The 16,677-nt window shown below is 36.8% G+C and overlaps 2 protein-coding genes across 2 annotated transcripts in view; one reads left to right on the top strand and one right to left on the bottom strand.

The window, feature by feature from the left end:
• LIPI (lipase I) overlaps positions 1-1,930 on the bottom strand; it is an 81,162-nt gene extending 79,232 nt beyond the window's left edge. Inside the window, exon 1 of the mRNA XM_027115719.1 lies at positions 1,776-1,930. Coding sequence (XP_026971520.1) covers positions 1,776-1,930 — 155 coding nt within the window. The remainder of the gene's footprint in view (positions 1-1,775) is intronic.
• RBM11 (RNA binding motif protein 11) lies at positions 1,831-15,770 on the top strand. Its single transcript, XM_027102502.1, has 5 exons — positions 1,831-2,024; positions 5,468-5,630; positions 6,955-7,027; positions 11,051-11,147; positions 13,795-15,770. The coding sequence occupies exons 1-5, from the start codon at positions 1,929-1,931 to the stop codon at positions 14,077-14,079; spliced, it is 714 nt and encodes a 237-aa protein (XP_026958303.1). The 5' UTR covers positions 1,831-1,928; the 3' UTR covers positions 14,080-15,770.
• Positions 15,771-16,677: the final 907 nt, after the last annotated feature.

Genomic DNA, 16,677 nt, shown 5'->3' with positions numbered 1-16,677 from the left:
AGAGAGAGAGAGAGAGAGGTCAAATTCTAAGCAAACAGCTAACTGCATTGAGCTGACCTTCAGAGCTTAAAACATTAAATAATTACTCTAGAAGTACTACATGGGCCATAAACTTATGTACTGCCAAAAGAAAAGAGGATGTGATAAGAACACCAAAATCATACACACTGTAGACAAAGAATGATGCAAATTTCAATCCAGCAAGAAAATATGCTCATGACTTATATGCACTACATATTTTACAATGAAACCTGAAGTTACAGCTCCCAGATAAGTAGTGTCTGAGGGGAAGTTAAAGAGAAAATATCTTGGTCTGGATAAAATTTATGGGGTAAATGAATTTTAAAAATAAATAGGTCTACACATAATACAGACCTGCAAGTATCCACTCATTTGATCAACATATATTTGTTACATGCCTACAACGTGCAAGTTTTCTCAACCCCCTCCTACCCTACTACAACAATATTGATGATAGAAGAAAGAAAGAAGAAATGAAGACAGGACTTATAGATTCATAATATATCAACCAAAGGTAACTAGTGAAAGTTACTGACACATGATTTTATATTTATATGTTCAAGAAGTCTGTTTCTCCCATTACACTGTACGGTTTAGGAGGGCAGATCTTTATACTCACCTTTGTTTCCCAAGGATTAAAAACAGTGCCTGGCACATAATAAGCACTCAGAAAATATCTATTAAATGAGGTAATTATATTAGTCCAATCTGTTCCTTAAGAAACAGAACTTGAATTTCAAAAAGTGAAATTACTTGCTTAAAGTCATAAAATTAAGTATTGTCAGAGTTCAGTTAGAAATCAGGATTCTAAAGATGTGTCCCTTTTCATTAGAAAAGATGATTTCTTTGGTCCAGTAACCATGTAAAAGAATACCTTTTCAATTAAAAATGAATGATCACCACACCTAAGTAAAGGCCAAATAGTGATTACTTGCATGATATTTACAGGATGATTTCAGGGTCCTATGTAGACATATCATGTCAGAAAGGAAGCCAAGTTAACAGTTGACAGTTAATTTATCAAAGCACTGAGATTCTGAGTAAGTTTTCTTCCTCCTTTCTTTTAATTATCTTTATTGTTTTTAGGATTTTTTTTTCAATCTTCAAGTAAGAATTAATTCTTCACCCTGGTCCCACAGCTTACAAAGTACAGCCCTGATACAAAATACAAAATACAAATATTGGATCCTACCACAATCACCCAGCAGCCATCCTCAAGAATTCTGGCTTCAGTAACAAAACTTGCTATATTCTTTCCAGTATGCCTTGGTATAGTTTGTTTTCTCAAGTTCAAATGCCTTCTGCAGTCCACTTAAAACCTGTGTCCATTTTCAAAGACTTCACTAGGGACCGCTTCCTAGGTATATAAACTAATTCTAGTACTCTACTGTATCCACATCCATGCATGCATGCATGCACTCACTCTTTCAAAAAGTATTTTATGAAGAATACAAATTTCAAATCCCAATGATTTATTCATTTACTCTTTGGAAACAAAGAAATTAGTCTTCCCCCTTAGCCTGGGAGCTTCTGTAATGAAGTTAGTATGTTTTAAATCACCTCTATAGTCATTTTATTTAAAATGTTTGTTGAATAAATCCAAAATCAATTCATAATGTCGTGCCCTGTTAAATGAAGGAACCTCCATAAGCAAGAGGTCAACGCCCCTTGCACACTAATCTTACTTATTGTCACTCACTCTCCCAAGGTCCCAGCCGGATCCGGGGCGTGGCGAAGGCGCGCTGGGCGGTTACCACGGGGTGCTGGGGGCGTGGCGCCGCAGCCTCGCTCCGCCCCTTGCGCGCTTATTCTCGTAGCCGGCTCCGCGGCTGAGGAGAAGGGTCGTGGTCTCGAGACGAGGGGTCGTGGTCTCGAGGCCTCCTCCGTTCTTGGGCCGAGGCGAAGGCATGTTCCCTGCTCAGGAGGAAGCCGACAGAACGGTGTTTGTGGGAAATTTAGAGGCCCGAGTGCGGGAAGAGATTCTTTACGAGCTGTTCCTTCAGGTACTGTCGGCGGGGAAGGGGTGGCTGAGGGGCAGGGCGCGTCGAGCCGGAAACGCAGCCAGAGGGGCGGGCCGCACCTGAACCATCCGGAGCCCGGCCCACTTCCCGCCCCATCCTGTGCCTTGGTTTTAATTTAGTTCCGCTTTGGCGCACCTGTCACCAGGTGAGCAACTGGGTAGTGAAGTGACAGAGTGCGCCCCTTCCCCATCCCTTCCGCATCCCATCCCCACTGCAGAGTCCTGGGGTGAGCAGTGACTGGGCCCTCTTCAACCCCCAGCCCTGAGTAAGGGCTTTTCAGAGGCGCTGCCTGGGCCTTGGGTGTGTTTAGGCAAAACACAAAACAGCCCTGTCGCTGCCTTGCTTCAGGTAATAAGCACCTCACGTCTTACATCCCGCGAAATGAGAGGAATACATTTTAACATGTTTCCATATACATTACTTATTCCCCCCAAGCCCTTTTACACGGCAAGTATTTTTACTCCAGAATGATAAATGAGATTTGAAATGATTTGGGCAGCCAAATCGTGACTGTGACCAATTGATTCCCTGGCCAGTTCCCTTTATTTCATACCAAGAGGATCTTATGAAAACTTTTCCACACCTGGTACCTCCAGGATTAAAACTCCTGTCTCCTGTAAACACTCACCTACTGTATACACATAGGCCTCACTTGCTAAAGAGAGGTCTTCATTCAGCCATTCATTTAACCATTTAATGATCCACAATTATGTGACAAACAGTAAGTAAGGTGCTGGACATACAAATTTAAGAGACAGCCCTTGGTCTTCCTAAAAGGAGAAATTTCAAATTAATTACCATGATTTAAGATAATCTGCAAAAAAGAGGGACACATAGTACAGAAAAGTTGTTTAGAGTGTGAATTCTGATGTCAACAATGTGACTTTGGCCAACTAAATGAATAGCTCAGTGCCCAGTTTCCTCAAATGTCAATGGGAGTAATAGTATCCACAATATGATGTGGTGTGAAGATTGAATAAACTAATCCAGATAAAACAAAACTGAACCTGGCCCTTACTAAGTGTTTGCTGCTGCTGCCACTACTCATATCACTACTATTACTATCAATAATACTACTGATACTAACATCAAGAGAAATCAAGAGTGACTTCCTCCTATCAGAATAAGGGCAAGTTCAAAGGGAGCAATAGCAAAACTAAATATCAAAGGCTAAGTATGAGTACCAGAGGTGAAAGGCGTTCTTTATATAGTTTCTGAAAGACTCTACCTTCATCTCTGAACTAAAGCACCCCTCTGTTAATTACAGATACACACAATTTGATAGAATTTCCTCCAGGAACTCAGTTACCTTTCCTGGACATAAAACATTTTTATTATTTGAAAAATATTGTTGATTTTAAGGCTTTTATTCTTCTAACTTGCCGTCTTTTTTAAACTCGCCCTTTTTAATCTACTCTAATACTTGTCTTTTCCTATGGTTATGTTTTTCTCCCCGTATTACTTGAAACTTATCATTTTAACTTAAAAAAAAGTGGGGGGAAGGAAGGTAGGGAGAGAGGGAGGAAGGGAGGGAAGGAGGGGGAGAGAGAGAGAAAGAAAACTAGTTCTTTTTCTCCAGGAGTCTTCTTTCATGTTGAGCCAACAAAAAAGGAGCAGAGGGGACTGATGAGGGGAATGGGATAGGCATGAAGGCCCCCATGCACATATATTATTTCTAGTCAGTAGGGACTGGATCTATATCAGTTGTATGTGGATCTACAAGATAGATAGGTAGATCTCATTGCTTATAATTTCTCCCTAAACAAAATATTCATCTCTTTTAACAGTTCAGACAACCAAGCATACGTTTGTATTTTTGCCTAAGCCCTTCTGTATTCTAGAAGAATTTGCTGAAGTGAGGTATCTTTTAGGAAGGCTTCAACCCAGCAGAAGTTAGCAGATCTTGACAACTGGCCACACTGTTTATGTGTTTCATTCTGTTTTAAAGAGACTAAAAAGTTTTGATGTGATTGTTGCTACTGGCAAGCCTTCTTGTTGGACTTTAAAAATGCACGGGCATAGTTTTGAATTTGTGAAACTCAAAGCATGTAAGCACATTCTGTCCATTCGCGATTTTATATATTTAATATCAGCAGTGGAAAAGTACTGATTAAAATTGATTTATTTTATTACTATATATAGTTATCCTTTTTACTGGTTTCTTTCAAATTTCTGCTTATCCTTGGAAGAGTGGACATCAGTTTCAATATCTTTGTACTTTTAACCAAGAAATACTGAAGTAGAGATTTCAAGGGGAAAGATAATGAATTCAGTTTCAAATATGTTGAGTTTGAAGCACAATCACATGGAGGTCTCTAGGAGACTGTCTCCATGAATGAGGCATGAGTGGGAAAAATAGATTTGTTGATGCAGTGGCTCTTGAAGACAGAAGGGAGGATGAGCTACTCTCTGGGAAAGTAGAGAATAAAAAAAGAAAGATTGAATCTTAAAATACAGCATCATTTTGAAGATGATAATTAACATTTTTCTTTAGACTAGAAACAATTTCTTAATGTACTTATCCAACTCAACAGACATCAGTAATCAATCATTAAAGTACAATGGAAAACTATGAGCCATTCACCATTAACTCTTAGCTATTGTGAGTCTTGGTGAGCACTTCCTCAAATCACTATCATGGTGGAGAGGTAACATTCTTTTGGTTGTAATTAACACATTTTACAATAGTTGGCTCTGCTTTTTTACTCTGTATTGCTAATTATAGGTTTTATTATCAATAAAATCTGAATATTTTCAATTTATTTTATTTTATTCTAGTTTAATGATACACCATGGAGTAATATTCTCCTGTTGTTGGACTTAGAGCCTTCCTCATTTTTCATTCTTATAAATAATGCACCTACCTAAAAGTGTTAAACATATTAAAATATTTTTCCCTTTGGGAATATTTACCAAATGGGATTACCAGATCAAAATAGTTTCTATATAGATCAAAAATTTAGTTTCTCCTGTGAAAATGTTTAATTTTGTCAGAAAAAATTAGGCTTTGATGTAATGTTACCAGTTTCTTTATGATAAGTCAAAGAATATTGGGTTTGTCATTTCAATTATTTTTGAGTTATACACTGTTAATATGTGTGGAGACAAAGTAGTATTTTAACCTTAGATTTAAATGCACTCTAAATTGTTTTGTTAGGCCTAACATAAGGGTAACATATCTTTCCTTTTAAGATTTGGAACTATTACCTAAAATTTCCTGATCTTAACACCATAAATATTTTTTGATGAGCCAGAAAAATGCCAAGAAAGTGTAAGTATGATATTTATTGTTAGGGAAATACATTATTAACAGAGCTGTTATTGCTAACAGATTTTTTTTTAGTCTGAAGTTGAGTATACTTGATTTTCTCAGTGTAAAAAAAATCTTTAGATTTATGAGAAAATAATTTTTAAGTTTCTTACAGGCTGGGCCATTAACCAAAGTGACTATCTGCAAAGACAGAGAAGGAAAGCCGAAGTCTTTTGGGTTTGTCTGCTTTAAACACCCAGAATCAGTGTCTTATGCCATAGCTTTGCTGAATGGAATTCGTTTATATGGAAGACCAATTAATGTGCAGTATCGATTTGGTAGGTTTTGTCACTGATGAATCTTCTAAGTGTGTTTTGTTGGTGGTGCTGTTCCCAGAGGTGTAAACATTTTTGTTTTTTATATTATAGCCTAAGACCAAAACAGTGCCCCTGTAGTCTCTTAAAATTTCTCAGAACACATTCATAATGTTATTCAATTAGTTAATATTACCAATTAGGTTGCCAACTCTATAGCATCTTTTGTGTATTAAAATTTTAAATGTTCTATTTTAATGTCAGCCAGCAAATAGCTATGATAGTTGCTATTGGCTGTTAAGAATTAAACAAATCTAAATGAACTGGGGACACACAACTCTAGCTTCTATATAGCAATGCTATTTGCTGATCTTCTTGTCAATGGTGTCAAATATCTACTATTTGGAAGATAAGGTGGGTGCCTAGTTCTTCTCCTGGTGTTATCATGTTATACATATCACCCTGGATCTGAGTCCCCGTAAAAGCAGCTGGCCAAAGGCTGACCCTTAATGGAAGAAAGCTTCCTGACATGAACGGCCTCAAACGCCTTCTCCTGCTACATGTCAAGAACTGATCATCTTTGATTAGATGCCCAGAGAACATTGTACTATTGCTCTAGCCCTTTCATAGTTTGAGGTACTGATAGAAGCAATGCTTATGCTTTTGCTGCAATGTTTGCAATGCTTATGTTGCCTACCTCCCCTAATGATTCAGGTTTATTGATGTATCTCTTGTTTGTTTGGTTTTTATTCTTCTTGCTGTACTAAAAAAAATAAATAAGAATAAGGAAACAATGCCTTTTTGCAAAGGAAAAGCATAACTTTGCATTTCGTTTTGTTTTATTTTGTCTTTGCAAAGATAATTAATTGGTTGCATCATGCTCTCACGTACTGTCCCGTTAACTCATACTGACTGGTAAAACGGGCCAGGCCATATCGTGTTCTGACACATCCCCAGCCAGCTGCTCATTATCCTGTCAGGTTGCATTCACTTTTGTCAGTACAGTTTAGCGAACTCATGCCTTCAAAACAGGAGGCAAATAACACTGATTATTTGCCATTTTTAGTTTCCAGGTGTGTATTTGACATTTTTAGTTTCCAGGTGTGTAGAACCAAATAGCATCACCTGTCTTATATGGCCCCATGTCAACATAATTCTTTTCTACACCCATTGCTTTGGACAAAGCTTGGTTATAATTCAGTCATTTATAGTGATGTAAACAACCTATGAATATTGGGAGATCAAAGATATATTCATGTATCTTATATGGAATTTTTTTAAATGGTTTAATGTGAGAACTCCAGAAACTTGTACCATGAAGTAATCTGTTATTCTGTTTCTTTTAAAGGGAGCTCTCGCTCTTGTGATCCAGCTAACCAAAGTTTTGAGAGCTGTGTTAAGATAAATTCACACAGCTACAGGTAATTAAAAATATTTTTTTCATAAAGGTAAAGCAAATAAATATGGTCTCACGCCAGGAAAGGTTTTTATATATTCTGGACTACTGTAAAACCTTACTGTTTAGACATAGGATAATATTAAGGAATTCATTTTTCCTGAAAACATGAAAAGTGACAGAAAATATTTTCATTTAAAGTTCAGTCAATATTTTCTGCAGTAGGTGGGAGAGATATATATTTGTGGCATTCTTTATAGGTTACTGCGTACTTTTCATAACTGTTAAATCACTTAAGCATCCAAAGTCTCATTGTGATGGATCACAGAGACACTATTATCCATATTTTATACTTGAATAAACATAGAGATGCAAAAGTTAACTAATTGCCAAGGGCACAAAGATGAAAAAGTGATAGTTGCTAGGCTTAAAATTAAGCCTTCTGACGTTAAGCCACTCTACCGTTTATGTTACTATTTTTAAAAACTTCTCTATGGTAATTTTCAAAATATTCTCAAGTTTTCCGTAGGCTGATTTCTCGATGCAATGGTAGCCTGCAAGGACACTCTCAGTGCAGCTATCCCAAAGGTCGTCGAACAGAAAGTCTCCCAAACCAAATAAGATGCTCAAATAACAGCATTTAGTAAAACAATTTAAAAGATACAGTCAAAAGCAAAAGGAAAGATACTGGATAGTGAAAAGCAAAAGGAAAGATAGTGGATAGTTAGCATAAATGGGCAAAAGGAGCATACTAGCTGAGTTCTGATTACACTAATATTCATATGCCCTGTTTCTCTCTCTGCTGCATCAACCTTTCCCACTGATAGTGTGGTCATGAACCCTAGAGTTGAGGTTTGAGTAACGAATTCCATTCAGATAGAAAGTTCCCGGAGCTAGTTTCACTCACTTGCTCTCTCAAAAAGACATAGGGGCAAATACACCTGGCTACAGAAGGAACTAGATGCTCACAGGTTCTATCTGAGTTTCTTAGGCAGAACAAAAACAAGAGCAGCAAAACTGTTAGCCCATAGGTGCCATGATAAGTACTAGGTATTTCCTTCCCTTTCTTTCTATGAGTAACAATCTTATTTGTTCCATCATATTTTCTATCGGATCTATCTGTGGCATCTCTTAAAACACACTAACTTATTTATTATGCGTATTTAATATATATTATGAATTCTGCCTGTGTCTCCCAAGCCACTTGCTTATTCTGTTTCTAACATGGTTTCATTGCTATCTCATAAACTCGTATTAGCTGAGTTCTGGCTACACTAATATTCGTAGACCCTGTTTCTCTCTCTGCTGCATCAGCTGCATCAGTGTAGCTTACTTAAAGGCTACCCTAAGCATTTCTTGTGAGTTTCATCCATCCCTATTTTTTTCTTGTTTTCTGTAGCAGAACTGAGTATTCTCCAGTAGGCTAACAACAGCTGAACCTCCCATGCCTGCTAATTATATCAGCCCTCCTAGGCATGGAAGAGTGGCCTCTTAGAACTGACAATTTCCCAGTCTTATCTTTAGGAGAAGTACTGCACTCCAAGTATAACACGGTGTTCTCCATGTCTTCATTCTCCCCAACATTTCTGTATCAGTGAAATAAAGACAAAATAGGTACTGAAACCAGACTGCCTGAATTTGAATCCTGCCTCTGCCACTTTATTAACCTTGGACAGATTATCACCCTGTAGCCCATCTCTAAAATGAGGATAGTACTTCAGAAGGTTATTGTGAGAATCAAATTTTATAATAAATTCAAGGTATTTAAAATACTGTGCACATAGCAAGCATCCAGTAAATACTTTCAGCAAATGTTAGCAAAAAGGGGTAGTGATTCACTTCCTTCATATGAGAGGAACTATGGACTCATGAATTGAGCCGTTTATGTAATATAAAAGCTTCCCCTCTTCTTCTAGTGGGAAAAGATACCTCTTTTTTCTCAGGATTTTGGAAAAAACAGCTATTGCTAGGTTTGGGGCAGAAGAAGAAAGACTAGATAAACAGCTAGAAGATGGCAGTAACTCGCATTCTCTACTTATGATTGATGTACTTTTAATCATCACAAATTCTAGAGTAGAAGATCAGAAATATGTGTATATTCCATAATACTCCACTTCACTGGTTGTACCTTATTCTTCTAGTGTGTGCTACATTATAAAGGAAGAATGGGAGAAGGTCATCATGTTCTAGAAGTGTTGTGCAGAGAAAAATGGTGCACTTGTTATACCCTATAGTCTTTCTTGGAAATGGGTTTTTATGCTTGTTATTGACTCTTAGGCAATAAATAGTTCTGTTTTTAATAAATAGTGCCTGTATTAGCGTGCTAAGGCTACCATAAAAAATACTGCAAACAGAGTGCTTAAACACAGAAATGAATTGTCTCACAGTTCTGAAGCCTCAAAGTCCAAGATCAAGGTGTCTGCTAGATTTCTTTATGAGGGCTGTGAGAAGGAGTCTGTTCTGGGCCTCTCTCATAGCTTGTCCCGGTTTGTTGGCAATCTTTGATATTCCTTGGCTTGTACAAGCATCACCCGGCTATCCATCTTCATCTTCATATGGTGTTCTCCCTGTGTGCATCCGTCTCCAAATTTCCCCTTTTGATTATAATAAGGGTACCTGTTTAACCCATCCTACTCCAGTATGACCTCCTCTTAGCTAATTACATCTGCAACAATGCTATTTCCAAATAAGGTCACATTCTGAAGTATTGGGAGTTAGGACTTCAACATGTAAATTTTGAGTTGACATGGTTCAACTCACAGCTCTTCCCAATTTACATGTGATTCCTCTGTGGAGACAACTATGCATGCCCTGAGATTCATATAGGAAAGGTAATGGTTTTAGAAAGTCGGCAGCTGTTTTCATAACTGTGCTAATCTCACCACCCCTGTTACTGGGTTGTATCTTCCCCACTCTATAACTTCATTGCACTTTTTATCTTGTTTCTTTTCCATCACTTACCCCACACACATGTTCCAAAGTCCTTGAACTCTACCTCCAAATCATGCTGTTTTATTTTTCCCCTTCCTCTCACAGAAAAATTATCTTTCACATCCTTACCTCCTATTCACTTCTTAACCCCGTTGTTATGTGGAAGTTGTTCTTTTAAAGGTTATCAGGAACCTTCTGATCAACAATTGAGTAGCTTTGGTGCTTACCCAGTTTACTGTTCTATAACACCCGACACTAAGTATTTCCTTAATGAAATGCATCTTCCACTGGCTTCTGTGATACTACTCTCACCACTTACCAATGCCTATCAATCTGACTGCTTCCCTTTGTTCTCCTGCCTTTGCCTTTGCCTCCACCTGCCTGTATTAATTTCACCCTTCCCCACAGTAAACTTCCTGTCCTAAGATTAGTAGTATTAGCATTAAAATTGTGGAATACTATGGAGCAAGTAGGCTAATGACTAGCTGTAGAGTCTAGTCACTATGCATACCATTGGAATTTATTAGACATCTCCATAGAAGCAAATATTACATGTATAAATAAAACTTCAGGACACTACTGCTTTTAAATTAGGGATTGGTATTGTTTTAAGTAGTGTGTGGAAGAAATCAGCAGATATTATGTGTTCATGTTAACATCAGCAGACCATTTAGGAAAGAACATAATTTTTGTAGTTATACAGTGAACATTCCTTCAAAAATAAATTGAGAAAATTTCTACCTTTCTTTCGCTTTTTTTTTTTGTAGAAGATTGAATGTACCTTTGGTGATTATTAAGGACTTGCTTTGCTTTCTTCATATCTAAGTGTTCTTTGTCTTTATACAACTATAACATTGATTAACATTTTCCTATCAGAAAGCCAAATGTGACTCTAAATATTGAGCTTTCAATATGTAGTAATTAGTAAGACTTGTGGTACTGCAGTGTCACTACATTATCAGTGTAATAATGATCGTGTGTTTAAAGCTATCTTAATTGAGTTCTTTTAGAAAAGCTCTTTTTTTAAAAAATTATGAAGACCTATCTTATTATAAGAATAAAGGACATTTATGCATAGGAATTGTAACTTTGTGTTACTTCTTTTACGTCCCCCAAGAAATGAAGAAGTCGTGGGCAGAACTTCCTTTCCCATGCAGTTCTCTCCAATTAATAATGCAGCTTTACCTCAGGAATATCTTTTCTTTCCGAAGATGGTAAGTTTGATATGCCTTTGGTTCAATATATAGCATTGATACAAACTATAAAGAACATGAAAACTACTTGGAACTTAAGCTGCTCAAATCTAAACCTAGAATGAAGGCAGCAGCTGCCCTGAGTTCTATGCCCCAATGGCAGTCTGCTCTAACGCAATCATCTGAAATCCTACACATGGTACGTAAGCAAACAGCCAGTGTGTCAACAGAAAAGGAGCAGGTGCTAGGGATGATTCACTGTGGTACAAGTAAAATTTGACTATAGAGTTCTCATTTAAATTGATAAAGCCACTGTATAAAACAGTATGGAGATTCCTTAAAAAACTAAAAAATAGAACTAAAATAAATAAACTAAAAATAGAACTAAAAATAGAATATGACCCAGAAATCCCACTACTGGGCATACACCCATAACCCATGTACCCCAGTGTTCATTGCAGCGCTATTTACAATAGCCAGGACATAGAAACAACCTAAATGTGCATCGACAGATGAATGGGTAAAGAAGATGTGGCACATATATACAATGGAATATTACTCAGCCATAAAAGGAAATGAAACTGGGTCATTTGTAGATATGTGGATGGACCTAGAGTCTGTCATACAGAGTGAAGTAAGTCAGAAAGAGAAAAACAAATGTCGTATATTAACGCATATATGTGGAATCTAGAAAAATGGTACAGATAAACCTATTTGCAGGGCAGGAATAGAAATGCAAACGTAGAGAATGGACACATGGACACAGAGCGGGAAGGAGAGGGTGGGATCAATTGGGAGATTAGGTTTGACATAAATACAGTACCACGTGTAAAATAGATAGCTAGTGGGAACCTTCTGTATAGCACAGGGAGCTCAGCTTGGTGCTCTGTGATGACCTAGATGGGTGGGATGGAGGGGAAGGAAGGTCCAAGAGGTAGGGGGTGTATGTATACATATAGCTGATTGACTTCACTGTACAGCAGAAACTAACACAGCATTGTAAAGCAATTATACTCCAATAAAAAAAGTGGAAAAAAATGACTATTTTAGAAGATACGTTTTTAGAATCGAATAATTTTATTTAGTGAAACATTTTGGTAAAATGTAATCATCAATTACAAATATATTGCTTTTGGACATGGATATTTTTAAAAATAAATTTCTTCTTTTAACTAAAGGCAAAGATTCTCAACTGGTAGAGTAAACTACATTATTTCCGAAGACTCTCAAAAATATGGTTCTGGCCTAGAAATCATAATGATGGTCTATATTGTTAACGGGGAACTTATGAAATCTTTTTCTTCTAACTCCTCATTTTATACATAATAAAATTGAGGTTCAGAGGTATTAATCAACAAGCCCAAGATTATACAACTTGTTAATAAAAGATGTGGGACTATAACACAGGTATTCTGATTCACAGGATGTGATTTCTTGCAAACATCCCACATACCTGTGAGCTTCAGATTTTTCAAATAGCCATTTTCACTTTGCAACCATAAGGAAAATTGATAATTTAACCTTTAGAAAAATCTTTTCTTAGTTATAGTGAGATATTAATAAACTGCCAGTTCTTGTCTAAAACTGTCAATATCTTCTTTCTGGCATTTTTTTAATCTTTGATGAGATGAGAAATACACACACACACACACACACACACACACACACACACACACACACAAGATCATGTTATCTCTATTAATCTTTAATCTACTTTGAGTTAAAAACTATGTTAAAAACAAGGAAGTGTCTATCTTAACAATTGAAAACTGCTGTATAATATGGTGGCCATCAGCCATCCATAAGGAGCTGAGTTTTAATTTTTTTTTAATTTTAATTAATTTAAATTTAAAAACAGAGACTTGATTCAGTTATTGTAAAACTTTTAAGTATGTTTGAAAGAACTTGGGTAGTATATCTACTTTTTCAACTAAATTTTATGTAATCTAAATTCAGATGAAGTATTTTCAATGAAAATTTACCATCCAAATTAAATACTCTATAAAAGGCACACCAAATTTCAAAGACTTAGTATAAAAAAAGTAAAATATATCATTAACAATTTTTATATTGGTTACTTGTTGAAATGATAATATTTTGGATATTTGGGGATAAATAAATTACATTATTTAATTGCACCAGTTTCTTTTTTTTTTTTTTTTTTTTTTTGCGGTACGCGGGCCTCTCACTGTTGTGGCCTCTCCCGTTGCGGAGCACAGGCTCCGGACGCACAGGCTCAGCGGCCATGGCCCACGGGCCCAGCCGCTCCGCGGCATGGGGGATCCTCCCGGACCGGGGCACAAACCCGTGTCCTCTGCATCGGCAGGCGGACTCTCAACCACTGTGCCACCAGGGAAACCCCTGTTTCATTTTTATTTTCATATTGTGGCTACTAGAAGACTTAAAACTACATACGTGGCTTACATTATATTTCGATAGGACAGCACTAATCTGTATTGTAGTAAGCTATACACTACCTTGAATCTTTATGTTAACCATTTAAGGAAACTACCATATCCCTAGTATGAAAAGTCACTGTCCTTCTTATACCAACACATGGTTTGGTTTGCCTGTAGTTATTTGTGTAATGAATGTAAACTGTTAACTCTTTTTTCCTAACTTTGTGGGCTTGTTTTGGTAGATGAATGTTTGTGGGTTTTTTCCACAGCAGTGGCATGCATATAATCCAGCACTGCAGCTTCCTTACTATGAGATGACAGCACCACTTCCTAATAGCACTTCTGTGTCTTCCTCACTGAATTGTGTTCCAGATCTAGAGGCTGGACCCAGCTCTTATGAATGGGCACACCAACAACCAAGTGACTCTGACCTTTATCAGATGAATAAACGCAAGAGGCAAAAACAAACCAGTGATAGTGATAGTAGCACAGAAAACAATAGAGGAAATGAATATAGCCAAAATTTCCGAAAGTGTAAGAAAAAAAGGCACTAGTATTTACATTCTAATGAAATGTATCTACACTGGTCTTCATTCTCTTAAAAGAAAAGAAAACTCTGTATTCCACTAAATGACCAATTCCATGGCTTTCTTGTCTTCTTTGAAATATATAATAATATGACCTCTGATTTGCTATTCAGTTTTTGTCTTGAATGACAAAAACTTAAAAATAATATAGTGTGCTTTTTGTATTTGTAATGGTGTTGTTAACAAGAAATGCTCTTTGAGTTGTTATATTTTAGTATTATAATGAACTTGCACTAAAATATTAATCAAAAGTCACTTACTGAGCACTTTTGTATTTTGTTATTAGAAAATATAAAACTTTCCTTAAAAAGGTTAATATCATCTACAATCCTATATTATTTTAAATTATCAATTTTCCCAATGTTATATCTTTGAGTTAAAAATTATTTAAATTATTTTCCTTCAGTATTTAAATTATCTTTCCAATTTTAATTCTCCACTCTCAAAATCTACTTATTTAAGTATATGTGTACACATTCTGCTTCAAATGCTAGAAGCTTGGAATTTGTGAACAATCATCTTTTTATTCTCACATTCACTACTTTATTTTGTAAATGAGTTTCTGTAATACTGAAAAACAAGGCAGTTGAAGAACAAGACGGAAATTACATTTAAACTCGGTCAAAAAGATGAATGCAGAACACACCCTGAAATCTTTGCTGAAATGACACGTCCTGAGGTATGGTTTCAAATGTATTGCTGTTAAAACAAGTATATAACCTTTGAAATATTAGCATTGAATGCGGCTATAATAAGATAATAACTAATTTATTGTTACATGATTATTATAAAATTCTGATGTAAAAATGTTTTTGGTAACAGTTTAATGAAAGAAACAGCGTTAAGAATTATTACCATTCCTTTAGCACCGTCCACGTGCTGGGGCATTGTACACTGATATGTAGTCAACCCCTTCCTTTGTATTGCTAAAATAATAACTGATGGGTGATTAGAGAGTGAGATCTCTCCCTCTTGCCAGAACATCCAAAGCGGCATCCCCAGACCATTTTCTCCTGTGCCTACAGAGTATACCCACCTGGGTGTCTCATTAGCACTGCAATTCAACACTTTCAATTTTACCCTAATTTTTTTCTCTCCAGATATTTTCTTCTTTGACCAGCTTGGGCCAATATTCTACTATGGACCAGTTGCTGGAGGGTTTCGACAATTGTTGACCTCGTTTCAATGACTTAACAGAGAGCTGTTCAGTCCGTCTTAGCCCACTTGCATGCTTCAGTGGTAAGGAAGCACTCTTGATGTCAGGCACTTAGAGAAATGAAAATAGGCCCATTTATCAGGATGGTGAACAAAATGAAAAGATAGATGTGACACTGGTTGTTCAGCTTCATCTCAATTTAAATATATTTAAGAGCTGGGTGTATTCTCCCTTAGGGTAGATGTGGCCTGTGGCAGATGTGATTTCAGTAGCTATTCCCCAAGGATGACTTGGCTGTTTGGTTCCCAGCCTTCCCTCTCTCTAGGAAGGGGCAGAAGGCTGGAGGAGTAGAGTTGGCTCCTATAATATCATCCTAAAGAACCGATGGCACACCAACTGCAGCCACTCTGGTCTGTGTTGAAAGCTCAGGAGCTTTAGAGTGTCCATATCCTACCACTGTTTTCTGTTTCTGTACATCCCAGTAAAGCTAGTTAAATCAGAATCGAGTTTGTCTCTCATTAATTTACTTACCATCAAGAAAAGTAAATTGATAGCATGGGTGTGATGTTGGTGAAAAATGAGCATAATATATAAATCTCTATAGAAATCACATTTAACTTCAGAAAGCTCAGAAAAACCTCTTTTTAACAAAGATGATATCTACCTCGATACCTCAAGCCCACAAAAGTTCAGTGAGCACAGCCTCTCCAGTCTGCACTAAGCAATATTTGCTGAAGTGGTTAGTGATGATGTTTTTCTGCCCAATCAGGATGAGATCTGTGAGGTCACATGTCACCCCAACTGACTGTGGGCTAAGTCTCTTTATTCCCAATCATGCCCAGCCTGCAAAAATTACTTCATGTACATGCAGAAACTCCCTTAGCAAGTGAGACAAGTGATCTATTATCTGGTTCCTGGTAAAACTTACTTTTGCGCTTCCAGTACTACCTTGTTACATTATCAACAGGTTATGTATTGATTAAGAAACACACAAGCTACTTGCATTGTAATTAGAGAATATAACCAGTAGGTAAGGATACTAATATATTTCCTGTGTTATAAACCCTGGGAAGGATTGAGCCCAAAAAGCCTGTATAGTATCTACTGCAAGGAACCTGGATCTTACAATAATTGGCACAGCTACTTGACCTTGCTTGAGGAGCTTAATAAATGAAAACATTTTTAGATGCATACTGTTGATCAGTCCAGCACACTAGCTGAATCCTAATAATTAATGTCTTTGCTTCTATTTTTAAATGAGAAAAATGGTAATATCCTGGATAGAAAAATAACCCTCATCTCAGCCACCTATCCCAGGCTGAAAGTATCTTCATTATTTTATTCCACCTCCAAGTCAATCACAAGTGAAACATTGCAGACTCTCCTGCATGCCAATCAAAACCCTGGGA

Source organism: Aethalodelphis obliquidens, unplaced genomic scaffold, assembly GCF_003676395.1.
Source record: "Aethalodelphis obliquidens isolate GAN/ISIS:26980383/991018 unplaced genomic scaffold, ASM367639v1 scaffold1, whole genome shotgun sequence".
NCBI lineage: Eukaryota > Metazoa > Chordata > Mammalia > Artiodactyla > Delphinidae > Aethalodelphis > Aethalodelphis obliquidens.
This window is presented reverse-complemented; position numbering and strand designations above follow the sequence as displayed.

Excerpts from the sequence above, each read along its gene's own strand:
- RBM11 (XM_027102502.1), top strand. The coding sequence starts at position 1,929 with ATGTTCCCTGCTCAGGAGGAAGCCGACAGAACGGTGTTTGTGGGAAAT. Across the intron at positions 2,025-5,467 it reads TTTACGAGCTGTTCCTTCAG|GCTGGGCCATTAACCAAAGT; the intron begins GTACTGTCGGCG and ends AGTTTCTTACAG. Across the intron at positions 11,148-13,794 it reads ATCTTTTCTTTCCGAAGATG|CAGTGGCATGCATATAATCC; the intron begins GTAAGTTTGATA and ends TTTTTTCCACAG.